Here is a 25,241-nt window from a genome sequence, read left to right on the forward strand (position 1 = left end):
GAAGGTCTTTTAGTTTCTTAGCTGCCAAAGCAAATACTATACAATGGGTTGGCTTAAACAATAGGAATTTATTGTCTCAAGGTTTTGAAGCTAGGAGGAGTCCAAAATCAAGGTGGAATCAAGGTGATGCTTTCTTCCAGAAGGCTGGCATTCTGGGGCTGTTTTCTGGAGATCCTTGGTCTTTGTCTTTGTCAATGCACATGGCGGCCTCTCCTGGCTTCTTCTCTCTCTTCTGGGTTCCACTGACTTTGAGTTCTGGTTCCTCCGTCTGTGACTTTCTTTCTGAGTCTGAATTTCATTCTGCTTATAAAGGAGTCCAGTAATTGCATTAAGACCCATCCTGATTTAGCTGAGTTATACCTTAACTGAAGTATCCTCATCAAAATGTCCTGTTGATAATGGTTTCACATCCACAGGACTGGATTATGGTTAAGAACATGTTTTTCTGGGTTAAATAGCTCTAAGTCACCACAGAAGGTACGTGTGGGATCCTAAGTAGTAGGACATTTACATGGGTCCCAAATGATTCTTTTTGTTTCTTGAGGGGATTGAACACAATTGAACTGAACTATGATCTCCATGCTAAGATCTTTTGTCACTTCTTAAAATATTCTTCCTGTTTTTTGGAGTCCTATACCCTTTTGTGTCTGCATCTCAACCCTAAGGGAATCCATAGCCCCTTTGTTAACCTAAAAGGAGGCTGGATTAGGAGAAGGAAGGAAGCTCTGTTCTCCACAAGGCTTTTTAGTGTTTCGTTGAAGGAAACAGCATCTTATAGGTATTTCTCTGGCCTTTGGTTATCAGATATACAGGAAGATTAGACAATGGAAAAGAACTAATAGAAATGGAAAGGTTCACTATAATTTATATCTGTTTTGTTCCATGGCCTTTCTTCCTGTCTATTGGGCATCAATCCAATGTATCAGAAAGACTGGGAAAAAAAAGATAGCACCTCTTTCTTATTGTTTCTTATTGTTTTACAATTTTGGAAAGTTATAAGACTAATAAAATTTGAAATATTGCCCACTTTTAGCTCAATAAATAGACCAAAAATGCTTTCAGATTAAAAAAAATTCTATAAGAAAATGAATATTCATGCTTACTAAGTTTATGGCTCCTATTATTGTTTCTTTTTTCTTCTTTAGGCTTTCCCTCCAAATGCGATCACTGTATTTTTTTACTGCAGTTCAGTGACTTTATTCTTCACAATAATCAAATTGGTCAGTTATCGCCTACACCTCATGTTTGATGAAGGAGAAGTAATTCAGCATAGGACCTCCAGAAAGAATGAAAAATCAAATAAAGACAAAGAGGCCAATAGTGAACATATAATTTATCACAAAAATCCAAGGTAATTTTTCTGATCAATGTTTAAGTTCATAATGAGATGTTCTAATTTTGATTTAAATCACTTTTCTCATTTATGTTTGTGACAGTATGCCAGTATAGGAAGACACATACACATATACTTTTCTTATATTTTTTTAGTTTAATCATAAAATTGATATTCTTAATCAAGATGGTCATCAATATGACTTTATATTGTGATCTCAAATTCATTTGCATTAGGCTTAGCACTGTGAAAATTTTACTTCAGTGTTTTTATCTTGTCATTTGAATGCCTAGAATATGTTGAGTATTTTCAAAAATAATATTCATACTTAAATGTAATATATTGCATAGAACTGAAATATTAAGATAAATTCTTAAGTAAGCACCATTGTCACCATTCTTGTCCTTATTTCTCATTGTTCCTTCAAAGAGCATGTCCTTTGATTTTAAAATGTTTATTACTCTCTTAAACATAATATTTGTGTACCATGAGTAGACAAAATTGATTCTAGGAAAAAATAATTGTTTTTGGACTAATACCAAAAGAATAATGGTTCTATTTTATAATATCACTGCTCCTGTGTTTCTCATATTGGATTAGCAATAATAGTCGGATTAACAATGGCAAAAAGGAAGAGGACAATAGAAACGTCTCTACACCTCCCCTCCTCTGCAGCTCCCGAGGACAAAGTATAACCTCTCATCACTCTTCAGGGCTATTGGTTAGTAGTCTGTTTTCTGGGTTTCCTCTTTTCACTGTGTTTCAGTGTTTGAATCCATCCTTGAATGGGAGCATGGACTGGCAGTGTTTGTAGTTTACATGCATAGTAGTTGCATACTCAAAAATCCTGGCCCTTGTGCTTGTGAAATATCACATCCTCAGGCTAGAAGTAGCCATAAGATACATGCCCACTCTGGCTCTTCAGACATACCCACCAGCCTCTTCCGGGGTGGCCAGGAAAACCAATTTGCAGACCTTCACTTTTCTTTCCCTTCTCCTTTCCAAGTTATCATATTGCTCTGACTTCCACAGGGGATCAATTCCGTCTTTCCACTGCTTTCCACAATCAAACAGCACTTCTCGAAATACGAAATTAAAAAACACACACACACACTTCTCTTTTTCTCCAAAATTCAATAATAAGGCCCCCCCCCGCTTTTTTTTTCTAGATTAACTTTAGCGGGTTCTATTTACTCCAGGGTCAGTAGTACTAGTTTAAAGTGATAACCTATTCTTTTTCTTTTTTCCTTCCTTAATTCCCCAACCCTCTCTGTCCCAGTACAGCTGCCTTGGTTGGATGTCTACACCTACATACATTCTTCATATTCATTTTTGTACCCAATTTTGCTACCCAATTAAGGAGAGTAGGTGCTCTGTTGTCACTTCTCTACACGCATTTTAGAAAAACAGTGACTGCTGACCAATGTCTCCTGACTAACTGGAAATGTGTGTTGAGGCGAGTCATATATTGATTTTTGTTATTTTGTTTTTTTAGGAGTTGCCAGCACAGGAAACAGTGGAAGATCTCAAAGGTAGAGTGTTTGTTATTGTCATTTAATATTTTATAACATCATTATCCTCAGAACAGTGAAAAATGTTTTTATAAAACAGAATGCTAATGAATTAATTGAAAATAGAAATATAAGACTGCATAATTATCCTTTGAATTCATTTGTTAAATCATATTCTTAATTTTTACTGTTTCTCACCAGAATCTGTATATCATGCCTAAATTCAAATTGTGATATTTTATTGTCCTTTCTCCAATTTCATGTTGTTTAATGGCATATATAAAATGGGACAAATTTATCATCAACAGAAGCTTTTTATTACAGTTTTTACATTGAAAAATGAGCAAGCAAAATTATATAGCCTTCAGTATTGACCATTTCCTTCAAGTTTCAGATTTTGTTTCCAGAAAACTTTTCTCAACCTAAAAAACATTTTTAAAAAATTTTAACTAAGATTTCAAGTTATTATCCTTTGATTACCTTCAGAAAGCTTAGAAAATACTTTTTGGAGGCTTGAATTAACTCCTTGAATTAACTCCTTCCTGCCTTTTGTTGGGGACATTATTTAGTCCTCAACATCAACCTGATATCCAGTTCTTTCTGTTAACTTAAAAAGCAAGTGACTTTTTTTTTTTTTAACAGTTCTCTGCAATTCCAGTTTTTTTCCTAGTACTACTGAAAAGAGACATTTTAGGCACTGTTTAAATTTCAAAAATAGTATAAAATTTTATTGATTTGGAAAACAGTTGAAATTAGCAACCATTAGTCTGTTGCAGTGCTTTCTTTGACACTTACATCCTTTGAATTTCTCTTCTGGCCTTTCAAGTTCAACATTCCAATCTAAACAATTACCTACTTGCTCAGTCTACTAGGAATTGCAGTGGAGGTTTCACAAAAATCATTTTATTTTGAAACATATGTAAGTTGTCTTGGTAAGTAAAAGATACAGGTGGGATTTAAACCTGTATTTGAGTACCAAATCTGGATGTTTTTTTCAGCAGCATCTACACTTTCTTCCCCCCCCTTATTCCATGATGCCATTTGTTTTAGTTTCCCGGTTTCTAAAACAAATACCATCCAATGAGTTTGCTTAACAACAGGAATTTATTGGCTCATGTTTTCAGAGTCTGAAAGGCTTGTTTTCTCCCTGGGGTTGGTATCTCCTGGCTGGCTGGCAGTCTTTGAGTTTCCTTGGCTTTTCTGTAACATGGTAATGCACATGGCGGTGTCTTCTTTCTTGGGTTCCACTGACTTCCAACTTCTGGCTGCTCTCTGTGGCTTCTTTTTCTGTATCCAATTTCCTTTGCTTATTAGGACTTCAGCCATATTGAATTAAGATCCACTGCCATTCAATTTGGGCAACCTTAACTACTAACATCTTCAAAGGTCCTATTTACCAATGAGTTCATACCCACAGGACCAGGGTTTGGGACCTGAGCATGCCTTTTGTTGGGGACATTATTTAGTCCTCAACATCAACCTGATATCCAGTTCTTTCTGTTAACTTAAAAAGCAAAGTGACTTTTTTTTTAAACAGTTCTATTGAGATATAATTCATATACCATAATATTCGATCTTTTAAACTATATAATTCACAGGTTTTGAATATATTCACAGGGTTGTACAGCCATCTCTACCATCAATTCCAGAACATTTTTATCACCCTAAAAAGAAACCCCATACATATTAGCAGTCACTCTCTATTTTCCCTTCCCTTTAGCCCCTGGCAACCACTGATCTACTTTCTGTCTACAGATTTATCTATTTTGGATATTTCTTATAAATGGAATGATAAATGGAATGGATATTTCTTATAAATGGTCTTTTGTGACTGGTTTCTTTCACTTGCTATAATATTTTCAAAGTTCATCCATGTTGTTGCATGTGTTAATACTTCATTTCTTTTTATGGCTGAATAATATTCCACTGTATGGATATACCACATTTCGTTTATCTATCAATTGATGGACAAAAGGTGGTTGTTTCCACCTTTTGGCTATTATGAACAATGCTGCTACGTATTCATAAATAACTTTTTGTGAAGAAATGTTTTCAAAATTCTCTTGGGTATATTGCTAGGAGTAGGATTGCTAGGTCAATAGCAACTCTATATTTAACTTTTTAAGTAACTGTGAAACTGTTGGTAGTTGCATCGTTTTACATCACCAGCAATATGTGAGGGTTTCAGTTTCTCTACATCTTCCCCAATACTTGTTATTTTCTTTTTATTTTAACCACCCCAAGGGTGTAAAGTAGGATCTCAATATGGTTTTGATTTATATGTCTCTAATGACTAATGTTGTTGAGCAACTTTTCATGTTTATAGGAAATTTATTTATCTTCTTTAGAGATATGTCTCCTAAAACCCTTTTTTCATTTTTAATTGGGTTATTTGTCTTTTCATATTGAGTTGTAGTTCTTTAACTATTTTGGTTACAAGTCCATTATCAAATATATAATTTGCATCTATTTTTTCTCCTTTTTGTGAGTTGTCTTCCCACTTTCTCAGTGGTGTCTGTTTTTAAATTTTGATGAAGTCCAGTTTATATATTTTTTTTCTTTTGTTGCTTGGCCTTTTGATGTCACTTCTAAGAAACTATTGCTAGTTTCTGAGTGTTAAGCATGTTGGATTTTGTCAAGTGCTTTTTCCTCTATCTGTTAACATGATCATGTGGGTTTTTTTTGTTGTTTTTTTTTTGTCACAGTCACCTTCTTGATATAATATTTTTCTTAGTGATATAGTATGTTTTTACAGTTAAAATATAAAGGAGAGAAACCAATGGACTAAATTAAGTGAGACTTCATTGTTAGGTGATATCTTTGTGGAGTCACTGTACCAAACTATTTTTCTTAGTTTTCCAAGTTGGGAAATTTATTACCGTTTTTACTAAGATTGAGCAGTCACTGAGAACTGACAATCTATAGGGCACAATGTGGCTTTATTCATTTATATGCAATAAGTTGTAGTTAACCCTTTCCTTCTTGGATTTCATAACAGCACATTTTCTTCAGTTTTCCTCAGTCATTAGCCATTCTTTATTAGTATCTTTTCTATTTTCTGGTCTCATTCTACTTTTTTTCTGCTGTCTTAAACATTTTTTTTTTATTAGAGAAGTTGAAGGTTTATAGGTCCATCCATGTATACGTACAGAATTCCCATACATCACCCCACCAACAACACCTTTCATTGATGTAAAACATTTGTTACAATTCATGATAGTGCTTTTGGTAATTGTACTAATTTTTTTAACAGTAGCTACCTTTGTTACAATTGATGATATATTATTAAAATAGTAGTATTAACTATTGTCCATACTTTACATTAGGTATATTTTTTTCCATATACCACCCTGTTACTAATACTTGTATTAGTGTCACATATTTGTTATAATTCATGAAAGAACATTCTTATACTTGTACTTTTAATTATAATACATCATCTACAATAGGGCTCTCTGTGCTATACAGTCTTATGTTTATCTTTTCATTTTTATTCTGGTAACATATATGACCCAAAGTATCCCCTTTTAACCACATTCATCTATATACTTACTGCTGCTAATTACACTCAATTTTTGTGTACTATCATTGCCACCATCCATTTCCAAACCTTTACAATCAATCTAAATAGATACTCTACACAAATTAAACATTAGCTCCCAAATCTCTACTCCAATGTGTCCCTTGGTAATAGATTCTAACTCTATTAGTTTGCTTTTTATAATTAGTTCATACCAGTGCAATCATACCGTTTTGTCCTTTTGTGTCTAGCTTATTTCACTCAGCATATGTCCTCAAAGTTCTTCCATGTTGTTGCATTACATCAGTTCATTCCTTTTTTATAACTGAATAATATTCCATTATATGTATAGACCACACTTTGTTTATTCATTCATTGGTTGATGGACACTTGGGTTGCTTCCATCTTTTGGCTATTGTGAATATGCTGCTATGAACATCACTGTGCAAATATCTTTTTGAGTCCCTGCTTTCAACTCTTCTGGGTGTATACCTAGTAGTGGAATTGCCAGGTCTTATGGTAATTCTGTTCTTAGCTTCCTGAGGAACTGCAAAACTGTCTTCCATAGCAGCTGCACTGTTTTACATTGCTGCCAGCAATGAATGAGTTTTCCTGTTTCTCTGCATCCTCTCCAACACTTGTAGTTTTCTGGTTTTTTAATTTATTTATTAGCAATCTTTCTAGTGAGTGTGAAATGATACCTAATTGTGGTTTTGATTTGTGTTTTCGTAATAGCTAGTGATGTTGAGCATCTTTTTTGTGTACTTTTTATCCATTCATATAATCTCTTTGTAGAAATGTCTATTCATGTCTTTTGCCCACTTTTAAATTGAGTTGTTTTGTTTTTATTGTTGAGTTGTGGTATTTCTTTATGTATTGTGGAAACCTTACTGTATATGTGATTTCTCAGTACTTTCTCCCATTTTTTTATTGTCATGACAGTTTTTTTTTTTTTGAAAGTCAGTACAGGTTTTTTTTTTTACTTAAAAAAACTTTCAAAAGTACACATTGGGAATTAAACCATGTTTTCTCTTCTTTTGAGGGACATGCCATACGTGTTTTTCAGTCAGTAATTTTTACAAACATTTTGTTAAACCAAAGCCAGACAGATGACCACTGAAGCTGTTTGCTACCTCCTCCTGCTGAGCTAGAGCAATGGAACACCATTTAGTAGGAGAGATTTGATGTGAAGAAGAAATTGCAGAGCTTGCAGCATTTTTAAACTAAACTCCTATCTACCCCAATAGAAAACCTAACAGATTGATTTATACAGAAAGGATTTTAAGCAAACCTGCACAAATACACTTAACATGCTCTAAGGAAAGGATACCTCTTGGTCTTCATTCAGCACACAGCTCACATCACTGGTGCCCAGTCCATTCATGACAGTCTTTTGAAGCACAAAAGTTTTTAATTCTGAGGATGTCTAATTTATCTATTTTTTTCTTGTTGCTTGTACTCTGAGAATAAAGTCCAAGAAACCATAGCCAAATGTAAGATCCCAAAGATGCTTCCTACATTTTTTTCTAGGACTATAAAATCCTAGAAGAAACTTATATTTAGGTCTTAGATCCATTCAAAGTTCATTTTTATATATAGTGTGAGATAGAGGTCCTCTTTCATGGTTTTACATATGGATATCCAGTTCTCCTATCACCATTTGTTGAAAAGACTGTTCTTTCCCAGTTGAATGGACTGTTAGTCTTGTCCAAATCAATTGGCCATAGATGTAAGGCTCTATTTCTGAACTCTCAAGACAATTCCGTTGGTCAATATATCTATCCGTATGACAATACCATGCTGTTTTGACCACTATAGCTTTGTAATATATTTAAAGTGAGGAAGTAAGTCTTCCAACTTTGTTTTACCTTTTCAAGATGTTTTTGGCTATTTGGGGCCCCCTACCCTTCCAAATAAATTTGATAATTGGCTTTTCCATTTCTGCCAAGCAGGCTGCTAGAATTTTGATTGGGATTATATTGAATTGTAAATCATTTTGGATGGAATTGACATCTTAATGATATTTAGCCTTCCAATCTATGAACATGGATTGTCCTTCCATTTACTTGGATCTTCTTTGATATATTTTAGAATATTTTATAGTTTTCTCTGTATAACTCCTTTACATACTTGGTTAAGTTTATTCCAGGATATTTGACCGGTTTAGTTGCTATTATAAATGCAATTTTTTTTCTTGATTTACTTCTCACATGGCTCATTACTAGTGTATAGAAACACTACTGATTTTTGTGTGTTGATTTTGTACTCCAGTACTTTGCTGTATTTATTTATTAGCTCTCGTAGCTTCATTATAGTTTTATTGAGACTTTCTATATATAGGATCATGCTATCTACAAATATGAAAGCTTTACTTCTTCCTTTCCAGTTTGGATGCTTTTTATATCTTTTTTCTTGCCTAACTGCTGTGACTAGAACTTCCAGTACAATGTTGAGTAAGAGTGGTGACAATGGGCATCCTTTTCTTTTCCCAGATTTCAAAGGGAAAGCTTTCAGTCTTTCACCACTAATTATGATGTTAGCTGTGGGCTTTTCTTATATAGCCTTTATCATGTTAAGGAAGTTTCCTTCTCTATTTTTCAAAGTGTTTTTATCAAGAAAAGATGTTGGATTTTCTCAAATTTTCTTTGTCAATGGAGATGATCCTGTAGTCCCGTTCCCTGCCCCCGCAAATTTTGTTAATGTAGTGTATTATCTTAATTGATTTTTTTAAGTTGAACCACCCTTGCATACCTGGGAAAAAACCCAGTTGATCATGGTATATAATTTTTTTAAAATAAATACTTATTTTTTATTTATTTCTGTCCCCCCCAGTTGTCTGCTTTCTGTATCCACTCGCTGTGTGTTCTTCTGTGTCTGCTTGCATTATCTGGTGGCACTGGGAAACTGCATCTCTTTTTTGTTGCATCAGCTCTCCATGTGCTACTCCTGGGAGAACTGCACTTTTTTCGCACGGGGTGGCTCTCCTTGTGAAGCGCACTCCTTGTGAGTGGGGCTCCCCTACACGGGGGTACCCCTGTGTGGCACAGCACTCCTTGTGTGTGGCAGCACTGTGTGCGGGCCAGCTCACCACACGGATCAGGAGGCCCTGGGTACAGAACCCTGGACCCTCCATATGGCCGGTGGACGTTCTATCAGTTGAGCCATGTCCTCTTCCCTGTAATTTTCTTTTAGTGTAGTACTTTCATCTGGCTTTGAATTAGGATGATGTTGGCCTCATAGAATGAGTTAGGTAGTCTTCTCTCCTCTTCAATTTTTTAGAAGAATTTGAGCAGGATTTGTATTACTTCTTGGAATCATTGGTAGAATTCACCTGTAAAGTGATCTGGTCCTAGACTTTTCTTTGTTGGAAGACTTTTGAAGACTGATTCAATCTCTTTACTTGTAATTGGTCTGTTGAGGTCTTCTATTTCTTCTACAGTCAGTGTAAGCTGTTCATGTATTTCTAGGAATTTGTTCATTTCATCTTGGCTGTTTAATTTGTTGGCATACAAGCTGTTCATAGTATCCTCTTATTATCCTTTGTGTGTGGGGGGGGTATCAGGAGTAGTGATCCCCTCTCAGTTCTGATTTTATTTATTTGCATCTTCTCTCTTTTTTTCTTTGTCATTCTAGCTAAAGGTTTGTCAATTTTATTGTTATTTTCAAAGAACAAAGTTTTGGTTTTGTTAATTCCCTCTGTTGTTTTTTATTTTCATTTTCATTTTTTTATGCTCTAATCTTTGTTGTTTCTTTCCTTCTGCCCTTGCTTTGGGATGGTTTGCTGTTCTTTCTTTAGCTCCACTGATTGTGTAATTAGGCCTTTGAATTTGGCTCTTTCTTCCCTTTTAATGTAAGCATATAGGGCTATAAATTTCCCTCCAGTACTGCTTTTGCATGAGTTTTATATGTTATGTTTTCATTTTAATTTGTCTCAAGATATTTACTCATTTCTCTTGCAGTTTCTTCTTGACCCACTCATTGTTTAAGACTGAGTTATTTAATTTCCATATATTTGTGTTTTTTCCAGTTATCCAGCTATTATTGACTTTCAGGTTCATTCTATTATAGTCAGAGAAGATGCTGTGAATAATTTCAATCTTTTAAATGTATTGAGACTTGTTTTGTGACCCAGTTGGTGGTCCAGCCTAGAGAATGGTTGTGTGCACTTACAAATACTGTATATTCGGCTGTTTGGGGTACAATGTTTTGTATATGTCTGTTAGGTCTAGTTCATTTATTATATTATTCAAGTTCTCTTTTTCCTTAATGACCGTCTGTGTACATGTTTTATCTGTTGATGAGAATGGTATATTGACGTCTCCAACTCTCACTGTAGAAATATGTTTCTCACTTCAGTTTTGCCTGTGTTTCTCAAGTACTTTGGGGCACTATGGTTAAGTACATAAATATTAATGATTTTTATTTTCTTTCTGTAGATTGCCTCTTTTATTAGTATGTAGTGTCCTTCTTTGTCTCTTATAATAGTTTTTGACTTAATGTCTATTTTGATATTAGTACAGTTACCCTAGCTCTTTTTTGGTTACATGGAATATCTTTTTCCAACCTTTCACTTTCAATCTATTTGTGTCTTTGGGTCTAAGGTGAGTCTCTTGTATATATAGTTGGATCATGCTTTTTTATATTCATTCTGCCAACCTGAGTATTTTGATTGGGGAGTTTAATCCATTAACATTCAGTGTTATTAGTGTTAAGTCAGTACTTACTTCAGCCATTTTATCCTTTGGTTTTCATATGTCATGTCTTATTTGTTTCTCTTTTGCTTTATTGCAGCCTCCTTTTCTGCATAATTGATCTTTTGTGATGTGTCTAACTGATTCCTTTCTTATTTCTCTTTCTGTATATTTTAAAAATACATTATTTTAGGCTACCCTGGGGTTCATATTATACAACCTACATCTATAACCTAATTTGAAAAGATACCAGCTTAGCTTCAATAGCATACACATTCTCTGCTCCCATATCCCTGTTTCCCTTCTTTATGCTATTTTTCTTCCACTTAACCACTTTATATTTTGCGCCTTTTCCTTTTTCAATTTTATTCTCAATTTTTAAGGAACTAGAGAGTAGACTTGTATATTAAAGATATAGCATTATTAGATTTTGCATTTACCCTTTTAGTTACCCTTACTGATAACCTTCATTTCTTTACAATATTCAAAGGCACTCTCTCTTCTTTTCCTTTCAACCTCTAGGACCTCCTTGAGTAATTCTTAAAGGGCTGGTCTCTTATTGTCAAACTCTTAGCCCTATCATTTCTGTTACATTCTCTTTATACTTTCAAAGTCTTACTTATGTTCGCACATTGTCTTCTTTACATCTGTTATCTCTTTCTCCATATTTCCCTTCATCTCCTCAAACTGATTTTGGAGATTTTTTTGAAATTCTTTCTTCAGTTGTTCCAAATTCTGTATCTCCTCTCAAGTTTTAATTTTTTTCCTTGATTATGCCATGTCTTCATGTTTCTTAGTATGGCTTATAGTTTTTGCTGTTATCTGGACATCTAATTATCTTGATAAGTTAACTCTGAAGTTTAGTTTTTGTCTCTTGTCTAGGATTTTATTGCTGATTGGCTTTATGTTCAGGCTCTTCTTTGATGCTTGATCTATTCTAGACCTTTAGGGTAGCCCCTGTTTAACTGGTCAGATTTTCTCAGTTCTTCTTTATTTGATCTTGCCTTAGATATATGGTACAAGTTTTAAGATTGCACTTTTTATGTTTTTGTTTCACCTCCTGGAAAAAAATTCCTTTCCTCTGTTCCTTTTCCCAGAATTGTGATCTGTTCTGTTTGTGTTTCTGTAGAATTTCCCCACCAGCTCCTATAATTTGTTTAAGTCCTCTCACTCACTCACTGCCCATTTTTCTTACTCTTTTCAGTTCTGGTACCCTCCTGTCTTATAGTAGTTGAGTATAACAGCACTCTCCCCCTCCCCCACATACTTTTGTTTCTTGCCCATTAGGGTATCTGCCCAGGGGAACCACATGAAGTTAATCTACAAAGTCGGGTCATTCCAGAAGCATCCGTTTTGCATTTAGGTGGTCCAGCCAACAGAAAGTAGATTGAGTGAGTGCAGCACTTCCTATTTGCAGTTTTACTGAAGCCTTTCTCTCCCTATCCCCCATTCCCCCACCCCCAGGCCCTTTGTATACAGCACTTCTTAGGGCCTATGTTCTGTGCTGGGTCTTGTGGATTTGGGTTGCTGTGTCTGGATATGTGTGGGCTTCTACCTCGCTGCTGTGGCCTCTGTAGTCTGAGTCCCAGGTGGGAGGTTGGAGGGATGCAGGCTACTACTGTTTCTGAGCAACTCTCAAGTGGTGCGGGACTAAGTGAGGGAGAGGGAGTGGACCAGCAGGCCCCGGTGGTAGTTTCCTACCTGATATTTTTCTTTCTTTGAGTCAGTGTTTGTGGGATCCTTCCTCTCTCTACCGTCTACCTGAGTTCTAAGCAAATGGAATTTGTCCTTTTATTTGCTGAACCTCTGGAGAGGTTTTTTCAGGGTATTGTCTTATGTCACCATGTTGATGGCATTACTCCCTTCTTAGTATCTTTTGTTTGATCCTCTTCTGTTGTTTAGTTTCTAAGTGTTGCAGTGCCTAGTCTTGGTCTTGGGACCCTTTCCTTTCTTAGAAAGCTGCTTTCCCTTGGTGAACTTAAGCCTAGCTTTAAAACCATCTATGTGAAGATACTGAGTGAATATGTTTTTCCAGTTTTGTCCTCTCTCTGGACTCCACGTTCATGTGTCTAGCTCCTTATGCCTATCTCCTCCAAGAGGAGAGAAAGGTTTAGGGTAGGAATTGAGGCATCTCAACTCTAGTATCACTAAGAGAACTCTTTCAATTGACTCCCCCTAAACGTGTTCATTCCCTGGTCTTAGCAAAAACAACCCCACCATTCATCCAGTTACCAAAGGTCCAAAATTAGGAAGTTTTCCTTGATTGCTCTTTTGGTCACTATCTCCACCTTCAATCCATCAGTAAGTCCTGCCAGTTCTACTCCAAAACATTTCCTTAGTTTATCCTTTTCTCTCCATGTCCACCACTACCACCCTAGCCCATGACACTGTTACTTTTCAACTGGACTTTTGTAGTAGCCTCCTAACTGGTCTCCCTTCTTCCATTCTTGCTACACTCCATTGTGATAGATTCTTTATGCAGAGTGATTTTTAAAAACTTGTTTCAGATCATGCACCCCTCTCCTCAGAAAATTCTGCTGGCTTCCCATTATTCTTAGCATAAAATGCAAATTCCTTTCTTTGACTTGCAAGGCCTTACTCATTTTGGACCCTGCCTACCTTGCTGATCTCCCTTCCTCTCACCTTCACTTTGCTGTTCTGCTCCAGCCTTATGAACTTCCTTTGTGTTCTTCAGACATGCCAGGTTTCCCCCATAAGGTCTTGGCTTTAATGCCTTTGTGAACCTTTCATTCTTTAATGGCTGTTTCTATTTTTTTAATCATTCAGATCTCAACTTTAGTCTATCTTGTCAGAAAGGCTTTCCATTACACCCAATATAAAGAACACTTGTAGAAAATAAATAAAAATATTACAGAAGAAATTCAAATCACCAGGCAAGACCTGAGAAAAATGGTCTTTGAATAGGATCTGTAAAACCCATTTATAATATTTTTATGGTTTCTTTACCTCACACACTGTACACATTAGTAGAAACAAGGGCCATTTCCTGACTTAGAGGATGATTTCCAAAGACAGGGGAAGAAGACCTTTTCTCCTCTGCATGAACCAATTACAGTTGCCTATTTTCAGCTATAGCAGGTCCCTTTACAAAATGAGGAAGGCATTGGGTTTCCAGCAAGCTTCTCGATTTTCCTCCTTCCCTCTCTCCTTCTCTTCCATGCTCCCTTCCTCCCTCTTTCTCTCTTGCTTTCCCTTACTTCTTTGTTTTCTCCTTCCTTCTTTTCCTCTTTCTCTCTCTCATTGCTTTTTTCTTCTTCCGCTTTTTCTTTCTAAAAGTACTTCAGATGTTTAACAATACTTTATGGTTTTCTTCCATATTCAATTATTTTTTTCTTCATAGCACCTACCCAGTCACTATCTATCACATTATCTTTTATTACTTCTTTGCATATCATTTATCGCTATCTCATATTGTTTTTAAAATTAATTTGTATATTGTTACCTCCACTGGAACAAAAATTCTCAGCCAACAGTGACTTTCCTTGTGTGTCTTGTTCACCACAGCCTCTTAAGTACCCAGAACCCTGCACTGGCACATAGTAGGCAATAAATATCTTCTGGATGGTGGTAAAATAAGTGAATGAATATCTAAAGGAATGAACAAATAATTGAATGTATGTTGATCAAGAGTCAGGGTTTGTCATATGTACGTAGTACTTCCTTTTGATGGAAAAGTTCACATAGGAAAGTAAATTACAGCTAAGATGTTTATAATAAAAATGCTCTAATAATGATTGAAGTGATGAACGTGCAATTATGTGATTTACCAAATAACATTGCTTGTATACTTTGGATAAATTGTATGTTTTATTAATATGTATCAATAAAATTGATTTGTTAAAGAAAGAACTTATTAAACTGAAAAAAAAAACCTTTTGATCACAAGGTGCTTGCAGTCTAATGGGGAAATAGAAAACTATGTAAAAATAAATGAGGTTCAGAGGTAAGGGCCTCACCTCTGGCTTTTATGATCCTCCTCTTTTTTGACTGTAGCAACGTCTGACACACTTGGCCATTCCCTCCTTTAAAACTGGTCTTCTTTTGGTTCCTCTGCCACCAGTCCCTCCTTATTTCCTTTCCATGCCACTGACCACTCATCTTCTTGGCCACTACTTGTTTGAGCATCCTCCCACGCTCCTCAATCTACTCTCTCTCCAAGGTGTTCTCATCTAGAACCTAATGCTAATTTTCAAATTTCCAACTGTAGCTCATAGCTTCAGAACTCTATCTATCCATTTGACATTTCCACTTGGAAATAGTTACCTCAAATGTGACACGTTCAAAACTAAACTGTAAATTTTTTCCTCCAAATCTTCACTTGCCTGGTTAAATGGCACTACAGCCCATCCCATCGAAGTGTGTTTCCTCCCTAAGTCACATACACACATTTAAATCATCCACTTGTCTTTTAGTTATACCTCCAGAACATGTAAAGTCTATTAATACGATCCATATCACACATCAGCAGGTTTTTCTTTCATTCTCTGAATTTGTCATGCTTTGTTTATTTTCCTTTTTATGGATTCCTCGCTAGAATATGAGCTTAGTGAGGGCAGGGACTTTGCTTGGCTTGCTGACTGCTGTGCTCCCAGCAGCACCTGGTGTATAGGTGTCTGAACAGTGAATGAATAGTTTGTGAAGACCCATAGCAGAGCTAAGATAGGTTTGAGTAAGAGTGTGATTTAAAGAAGGAAGGGAGATCTAGGTAAGAAAATTGTCATAAGAAAATCTGCAGTGCTCTTTGGGGAGCAGTAAACAAACCAATTTGACCAAAGTAAGGATTCCCTTTAGGGATGGAGTACAATATGGCCCAAACCTATATAACGAGGGGCAGAATCAGTTGAGATCTTAAGGGAATGAAGACTCTTACACTTTAAAAGTGCTTTACTACTGTGGTAATTTGCCCTATGTATGTGTTAATATATTATAATACATTTGCAAATACACAGATACATATGTATGGAGAAGTGATATAACAGTAGATTAGAAGGAGGTTCACTCTAGGATTCAGAGTATCTGAGCTCCAGTCTCATTTTCTGCAGTAGCATGGTGACTTTGGACAAGTTTTCTGAACCCTCTAATCTTCTATTTCTGCATCTGTTTAATGGAGTCAAGGATATCTACCCTATCTAGTAGGGAAACCTGCATAGGGTTGTTTCAAAGTTAAAATAATTTTCACTATCATCATGAACCAACAACATTCTTAAGCATAAATAAGACAATATGATGGTTTCTTTGACAGATTCCAGGAGTATACAGTATAATTGGTACTCTGAAACTCTACATTCTAGTGAGGAAGGTGAGTTATATGTAAACAAATAAAATTAGAATTTAAGAAGTATATGCTAAGTACGCTTCTCTTTTCCAGATGTTAAATGCTTAAGGAGTTCAAAGGAAGAGAGTTTATTTCTGGTTTAGGTGATCATGGGAAATTAACGTAGGAGGAATCTGAATGAGGTGTTGAATCAGGTTCTTGGTGGCTCAGTAGAGAAATATTCCATGTGGGAGATTATGCCCAGAGTTTGCCCAGGAGTTAAAGAGGATCTTTTGGTCCCTGCAGTGTAAACAGAGCCTCTCAAATCTTTTTACCAAAGTGCCCCTGAAGGCAGAGGAGAGTGAATGTATAACCCTGCCTGCTCCCAGCCCCTGCCCCTGAGATGTGAGAGTCATAGGCTGAATTAGCCTATGGCAGGGACTTATTTAAAAATCATTTATATCTTAAAATTTTTATCATTAATATGTCCATTTGCTTTGATATTAAGGTAATATTTTGTATTACCCCATGAGTTGCATTATTCTATTTCCTCCAATATTTGAATAAATGAGAAGTTACTGTAAGAAAGAAATCTCTTTCTGGAAGAAAATAAAGCTCATCTGATTGTGGAGAAGAAAAGAATTTATTCTCAATCTTGCAAGAAGGGGTGCCCAACCAGAGAATGTGGCTGGCACCCCAAACAAAGAAAAATGACACAATTTATACCCCTAGGCCTAGCACACAAGCCCTCCCTCTGTTTCTCCAGAGACTGGATACTCCAGAGTCTACCTTTCCTGCTCAAGTTTCCCAGTTTTTGATTAACAGCTTCCTCCATCACATTCCAACAGTTTTGGCTTTTACCTATTCCTTTTGCCAAATAAGGCATGGAATTTAGTGCTGAATTGGTATTGACTTAGCTCTTTCTTGTTCATCCTTTTTACAGGCTATAGGACTGGCTTAAGCTGGTTTCTATTCTTACTTAACTCAGGAGTGGAAGACTGAGGCAGTAGGCTGCCATGTTACATTAATTAATATTTTCTTCCTTTATGTGAGAACTAAACTGACCCCCAACTCTTACAATCACCCTTCTTTCTTTTAAACTTTTTAGTTTTCACATTTCCGTTCTTTAAATTTTCTAAGAGCTATCTCGTGCTCCTCACCATAGGGATTTCCTTCTTTGTGCTCTTCACCATAGGCCTTTCCTTTTTTGAGGGGATATAGATTGTTTTGTCTGTACTGTATGGGCATTTGTTTGGTTAGGGTGGTTTCAATGAGTCTTTGGACTAGCCCTCGGGTACAGGCAATGATATAGCATCCGGCTATGGTAAGCACCCCAGCTGAGATAATGAGGGAAGTTAAGATGGACAGTACAACCCCTTTCCATTTTCCAAACCAATTTTCAAGCCTTTCTGTGAGTGAACTGCTAATGCCAGAATTCTCTGCTAATTAGTCAGATAGGGCTGTTAGGCCTTGTAAAACTTTAGTGACAGTTCCGTCAGGGGCAGTGTTATTTGGCATGAATGTACAGCAGCTACCTCCAATCATAACACAGACTCCCCCTTTCTCAGCTAGCATCATATCTAAGGCCATTCTATTTTTCCATGCCATTTTGCTAGTAGCATCTAATTGTTCTGCAATTCCTTTAACTGCATCCTTGGTGTAATTAATAAATCTCTGTTGATTATAACAAATATAATTAGTCTAATCTACATTTTTATTAATGGTGACCACCAGAACAAGAATGACTCCAACCCAGCTGCTACCTGGTTTTTAGCCTTAAATTCATTTGGGACTCCTCAGGGAATGCCTATATTGTTGAGATAGATCTGCTTGTCAAAAGAACCAAGGAGACTTCTCCTCTCTCTCCTTCCCTGGGATGTTATTTTCGCTTCTTTTTCAAATGCCAAGGTGAATGGGACAGCCATAGCATAGGTTCTGCCCCATCTCTCAGGCAGTATTTGTTGGAGAACACCCTTCCCACAGTACCACCACAGATCTGCTTGAGGTATGACCAAACTGGAGAAATTGTCAGTACGATCACTGCTCACATTCCACACCCGTGTACATGAGGCCATAGTGTCAAGGTCCTGGAATCCTTCCCCTTCTCTACAGTGACAGGCAGAGTGATTCCCTAGGCCTAGACGGGAGGCGGGTATGGCCTTGATGTCCATTTTTGACCAGTGGGAAGAGAGAGGACAATGTACTACAATTTTCACCAGGAGTAGCATTCTGGAAGAGAAGTATCATGCGCTTAAACTCCCTTTCATGCTTTTCCATACCTACTGGAAAGAGTACATATGAGCTGTGGGTCGGCCTGTTGTATAAGCATAATAGTTGCTTTTGTTCTGACTCTGGGCTGTATATTTGATCCATTCTACCCAGGCATTTGTGTCCCCATATCTTGTCTCTATTTGTATGGTTTGCTTTAAATCTTCTGCCTTAAGTATCCCAACTATTTGGGACCATTTTGAATTGGGGAACTGGCTCTTGGTGGCTTTTCTTGTGGTCTTTCTGAAAGGTTAGCTGGAAAGGGCAGTGTTGATATCTACATATCTACAGGGGGAGGAAGGACTCGGATATGGAACCTTCCCAGAGGATCTTTACCTGTAACGTCTGCTCCCATTCCATACACTCTATCGAATACTTGTTCCCTGGTGCTGCTCCCAGTTTCTAATTTGTCTGCCCTTTTTTTTTTAAAGATTTATTTATTTATTTTCTTTCTCACCCCTTCCCACTCCCCCACCTTGGTTGTCTGTTCTCTGTGTCCATTTGCTGTGTGTTCTTTTCGTCTGTTTCTGTTGTTGTCAGTGGCACGGGAATCTGTCTTTCTTTTTGTTGCGTCATCTTGTTGTGTCAGCTGTCCGTGTGTGTGGCACCATTCTTATGCAGGCTGCACTTTCTGTCGCGCTGGGCGGCTCTCCTTACGGGGCGCACTCCTTGCGTATGGGGCTCCCCTATGCGGGGGACACCCTTGCATGGCACGGTACTCCTTGCGTGCATCAGCACTGCTCATGGGCCAGCTCCACACGGGTCAAGGAGGCCCGGTGTTTGAACTGCAGACCTTCCATGTGGTAGACGGATGCCCTAACCACTGGGCCAAGTCTGCCGCCAATTAATATCTGCCTTTTTAATAGTTATTACTACTGGATTATACTGAACACTTTTGCATCTGGTGGGGTGTTACTTTTATAAAAGGTTAGCTTACCCTTTAATGGCCTTGAACTTGGTGAGACCCATCCCGTATTCATGATCCCTTCCTTATACTGGGTAGTCCACCATATATCATGCCAGGAGGGGCAAGTGGGGACTTGACTGTAGCCATTCCCCACTGGCTCTGGGCTTAGGTATTTATTTTCCCCATTCAGCTATCGCCAAATTCCCAGTCTATTACTTGGCGGGCGTCAAACTGCAGAGTCTGGGACTCCATACCTTCAGTCACTTTTGTAACTAATTTGATGGGGCTAGTTACTTCTTGGGTTCAAAACATCATGGCTAGTAAGATTATTTTCACCTGTAACTTAAGGTCTGAATTCCTCCTTTGGTATTCTGATAGGACTAGGGCCATTGTTGACTAGGATGATATAAATCTCAACCCTCTCCCTCCACAATTATTGTCTTTTCAGTGTGATCTCTAAGGGATCTGTGGCTGAAATTATTTTCCAAGTCTCAGACAAGGTTGTTGGGTACTTATCATCCTGTTCAGGTACTGGTCCCTTTACTTGAGTGTAGTGAGTCCAGCTTTTTTCTGCCATTCAGACTGCTGTTTCAGATGTCAGCAAGACTTGATAAGGTCCTTCCCAGGTCAGTTGGCGTTTGGACTCTTTCCACTATTTGATCAGGACCCAGCTGCCAGGTTGGTGTTGGAGGACTGCAGATTCAAGAGGCAGAGTCTGAACTAGCAAACCCTGATGTCTGAGGGATGACAAAGTAGAAGACAGGGCCAGTATATAATTTTGAAGAAAGAGATCGTTTGACTTGAAGGAGGGGATTTCTCCAGGCTTCCCAGGGAAGGGCAGACCAAAGAGCATTTCCTAAGAAGAAATTCCCAGTTCCCTCTTAGGGGCAGTCCAGATTCTTAGCAGAGCTATAGGTAAACATTTAACCCATGGTAACTTGGTTTCTAAGACCAACTTAGATGTTTTTTTAAGGTTCGGTTCCTTCTTTCCACTTTCCCTGAGGATGATGGGTGCCAGGGTATATGGAAGTTCCATATGACACTTAGACCCTGCATAATATTTTGCAACTCTCTGGATGTAAAGTGACTACCATTGTCTGAATCTGTATTTTCTACTAACCCATATCGGGGAACGATTTGTTCAAGGATAAGTTTTGAAGTCCCTGATGCTGTAGCTGAAGCTAGAGGGTATGCTTTTATCCACCCTGTCAGGTGATCTGCAGTAACCAGAACATACTTTAGTCTGCCTACAGGGGACATTTCAGTATAATCGACGTAAATACTCTGGAATGGTCTGAGGCGGGGGTCCCTCCCCTCTGGCACTTGCTTTCTTAAAATTTTCTTATTAACTCTCTGACAGATTATACACCATTTTCTTAGTTGTTTGGCTATAGTATAAAGGCCCACACATTTGAAATGCTTGAGGACCAGGTCACACATGGCCTGTACTCCCCAATGACTCCCTTGGTGCAAAACTGCTAGTACTTCCCTCATTATTTGTTTATTCAACATCTGCTGGCCATCTGGGATGAGCTACTTCCCTTGGCTATCTAAGGTCACCCCCAATTGTTCTAGTTATTTTACTTCCTTTTTGGAGAATACAGGGATTCCAGTTTCTTTGGGAATGGAGGGAATCAGGACCATCAGTTCCAGAGGAGAACAGAGGGAAGCCTCTTTGGTCTTTTCATCAGCCAATTGAAGCCTTTTGCTTCGAAAGTGTGACATTTCTGATGCCCATTTATATGTACCATGGATATTTCTCTTGTTAAGAGCAGACTGGCTAACACTTGTTTTACCAGTTCCACATGGACTATTTCCTTCCCTCTGCTATTGATCAATCCCCTTTCTTCCCAAAGTTTTCCAAAGATGGGGACCATGCCAAAGGCATATTTAGAATTTGTGTGGACTATACCATCTTTTTCCTCTAACAATTTAAGGGATTTAATGCATACAGCTCACAAGTCTGAGCCGACCCATCATTGGGCTTTCGGTCAGCTTTTTTCACTTCACAAGGTAGCCCATCAACAACAGCATAGCTATTGTGCCTTTTTTCTTCCAGGACCCTAGAAGACCCATCATGAACAACTTTTCCCCTGAATGTAAGGGAAGGTCCCCTACGTTGAGTCAGACTCAGGTTTGGCATTCAATGAAGTCTAAACAGTCATGTTCAGGAGTTTCTACCCGGTTGGACCCTTTCCAAAGGAAAGAGGCTGGGTTCTATGACCTAGGCTATGATCAATTGTTAGTATTAAATCATCTTTTTCCATTAGAATCACCTTATATTTCAGAATTCAGAAATCCATGAACCACCTTTCTGCTTTTTGAGACAAAATAGTCATGACCTGATGAGGGATGCTAAAACTAAGGCCCCTCCAAACATCAGTTTCCTGCTTTTTTCTACTAAGAGAGCAGTTGCTGCCATGGCCTGAACACACCCTGGCCCTCCCATGGAGACAGAGTCCAGGATTCTGGAAAGGAAGGCCACGGGCTTCTTTTGGCCTCCCCAGATCTGGGTTAGGACTTCCAAGGCTGTCCCCTTATCTACCGTAGCAAACAGATGGAAAGATTTTTAAAGAGAGGGAAGGGCTAGAACAGGGGCTGCACCAATGCCTGTTTGAGCCCCTCTAAGGCCTTTACTCTCCCCTTCTTCCACTCTAATTTGTCAGGCTCCTCTTCCAACGTTTTTGGTATAATTCTTTGGATTGGGATGCGTAAGAATCTATCCATAATCTACAATATCCCACCAATCCCAAAAATCTTCTTAGTTCTCTTTTTGTCTGGGGAAGAGGTAACTCAGTAATGGCCTGAATTCTTTCTGGATTTGTCTTCCTTCTTCCCTCACTGATTAGATGACCCAAGTATTTGACTTCCTTTTCTATAAATTGAAGCTTCCATTTTGACATTCTTAAACCCTTGATCTCTCAGGAAATTCAGTAAACTCTTTGTAGTTTGGGCCACCATCTGCCTTTCTTCACCTGATATTAGCAGATCATCTACATATTGTAAAAGGGAAATTTCAGATGGGTGTGCATATTTCTCCAATACTTTCTTCAGTTCCTGCCCAAAGAGGTTGGGGAATTCTGTGAAGCCTTGGGGTAGAGCTGTCCACCTATATGGGTGTTTTCTTCTGGTAGAGGGATCCTCCTACTCAAAGGCAAGTAAGTCCCTACTCTCTGGATTAAGGGGACAAGCCCAAAAGGCATCCTTTAGATCTGTTACACTAAACCATTTATGATAGTAGAGGATCTTACTAAGGAGAGTGTATGGGTTTGGGACTACTGGGTGTTGAACCTGAACAATTTGATTAGTGGCCCTTAGATCTTGTACTATCCTCCAACTACTGTTTGATTTCTGAACAGGCAAGTTAGGAAAATTGAAGCGGGACATACAGGGCTCCAAGATTCCATCCCAAAGGAGGCCTTTAATCAGGGGTTGAAGTCACTGCCTCCCCTTAAGGGGATATTGTCATCGACAAATAACTTCCCCTTACTTTTTCAATTTGATTTTTCTTTTTTAATTTCTCTCCCCTTCCCCCACCCCATCCCAGTTGTCTGCTCTCTGTGTCCAATTGCTGTGTGTTCTTTGACCGCTTCTATCCTTATCAGTGGCTGGGAATCTGTGTTTCTTTTTGTTACGTCATCTTGCTGTGTCAGCTCTCCATGTGTGCGGTGCCATTCTTGGGCAGGCTGAATTTTCTTTTGTGCTGGGCGGCTCTCCTTACGGGGCACACTCCTTGTGCGTGGGGCTCCCCTACACGGGGGATACCCCTGCATGGCACGGTACTCCTTGTGCACATTAGCACTGCACATGGGCCAGCTCCACACCGGTCAAGGAGGCCCAGAGTTTGAACCTTGGACCTCCCATGTGGTAAGCGGACACCCTATCCATTGGGCCAAGTCCACTTCCCTTCAATTTGATTTTAATAGAGGGTACTTGCAACCTCCTCTATTCCCTTCTCTCACCCACCCTTCTTCTCTGATACCTTTTTCATTTTTTTCAGTGAGTATGGCTAAGACTATTTGTATCTCCCCATCCCATACTTCCAAATCAGACCTGTGAATACTAGTAGTCTCTTCCCAAAAAATTATTTCTGGCTTCTGGGATGTACAACAAAGGGCCTACAATTTGATTCTCCTCCCAACAAATATTAGTGGGAGAAAAAATGGGGACCTCAAATCCTTCTCCTTTATACCTGAGACTGCCAGAGAGTTTGGTCCCTTTGGGGAGATGAGCCACAGAGGATTGGGCTGCCCCGATGTCCACTAAAAATGTAATTTCTTCTTGATATGGGCCCACCTTTAAATTTACTAAAGGTTCCCGGTGGTCTTTTGAAGTGAGGAGCCTCGGACCCCCCTAATCCTCAAAATTCATGAGGGGGATTTCCGGACTCTCCTTCTTTAAACTCAGGCATTCCCTTTTTGTTTTTTTGTTTTTTTAAAATTCTTGACTCTCTCTGTTTTTTTTTTTTTTAATTTTTTTTGTCTTTATTTTTTTAATATTACTTTAAAAAAATATGAGGTCCCCATATGTCCCCCACCCCCCTCACCCCACTCCTTCCCCCATAGCAACAATCTCCTCCATCCTCATGAGACATTCGTTGCATTTGGTGAATAAATCTCTGAGCACCGCTGCACCTCATGGTCAACGGTCCACATCATAGCCCACACTCTCCCACGTGGGCCATGGGATGACATACAATGTCCGGTAACTGTCCCTGCAGCATCACCCAGGACAACTCCAAGTCCTGAAAATGCCTCCACATCTCATCTCTTCCTCCCATTCCCCACTCCCAGCAGCCACTATGGCCACTTTCTCCACACCGATGCCACATTTTCTTCAATTACTAATCACAATAGTTCATGCATAGAATATCGGTAAATTCACTCTAATCCGTAATCTATTCCTCCATCCTGTGGACCTTGGAATGGTTGTGTCCATCCACATCTATATCAAGAGGGGGCTTAGATTCCACATGGATGCTGGATGCAATCCTCCTGCTTTCAATTGTAGGCACTCTTGGCTCCATGGTATGGTGGTTGACCTTCTTCACTTCCATGTTAGCTGAGTCGGGTAAGTCCAATAAACCAGAGTGTAGGAGTGATGAGGCTCAGGGCCTGGCTATCATATGGTCAGTCCAGAGATTCATGTCCCCTGGGTAGGTATTAAACCGCAACACCAACTACAGTTCTGGTTAAAGTAACAGGAGAGGCTTGTGAAAAAAAGAGCACATCTCAGTCCAGCTCCATCATGCAGAAACACCTGCTCCAAAGAAGGGCCAGCTGACATGGCACTGAACTCCATCTGCCATGACCATAGAACCTGTGGGTCTCTGTAGCCCTCAGAAGAACGAGTACCTGGGGTTGTATCTACTTTATCTGTCTCTGGGACTCTGCTGAGGTGTGCATAAGGGCAACCCCTCTGATAACCTCCCAGCTCTTTTTGGAGACTCATAGCCATATAAACTCATTTGTCCTTTCCGTTTCCCCATTGAGTCAGGTCAAAAAGCATTTTTAACTTCTGATATTATATGTAGACTGAGATATTCTGCTGGTCTGAGTTGACTCTTTTTTTATTCAAGGTCATTTTCTAGTTACATCATCAGCTGGTACTTGGTAGTAATCCCTCGGCGCCAGGGAGGCTCATCCCTGGGAGTCATGTCCCATGCTGGGGGGAAGGCAACACATTTTTTTTTTTTTTTCCATATATTTTTTTTTAATTTTTTTATTTTTTATTGAC

The 25,241-nt window shown here is 38.5% G+C and overlaps 1 protein-coding gene across 2 annotated transcripts in view; it reads left to right on the top strand.

The window, feature by feature from the left end:
- Positions 1–25,241, top strand: part of PCNX2 (pecanex 2) — a 354,532-nt gene that overhangs the window by 26,221 nt on the left and 303,070 nt on the right. For both annotated transcript variants that reach the window (XM_071207372.1, XM_004451027.4), the window contains exons 2-4: positions 1,146–1,351; positions 1,934–2,054; positions 2,829–2,865. In XM_071207372.1, coding sequence (XP_071063473.1) covers positions 1,146–1,351; positions 1,934–2,054; positions 2,829–2,865 — 364 coding nt within the window. The remainder of the gene's footprint in view (positions 1–1,145; positions 1,352–1,933; positions 2,055–2,828; positions 2,866–25,241) is intronic.

Source organism: Dasypus novemcinctus, chromosome 13, assembly GCF_030445035.2.
Source record: "Dasypus novemcinctus isolate mDasNov1 chromosome 13, mDasNov1.1.hap2, whole genome shotgun sequence".
Taxonomy (NCBI): Eukaryota; Metazoa; Chordata; class Mammalia; order Cingulata; family Dasypodidae; genus Dasypus; species Dasypus novemcinctus.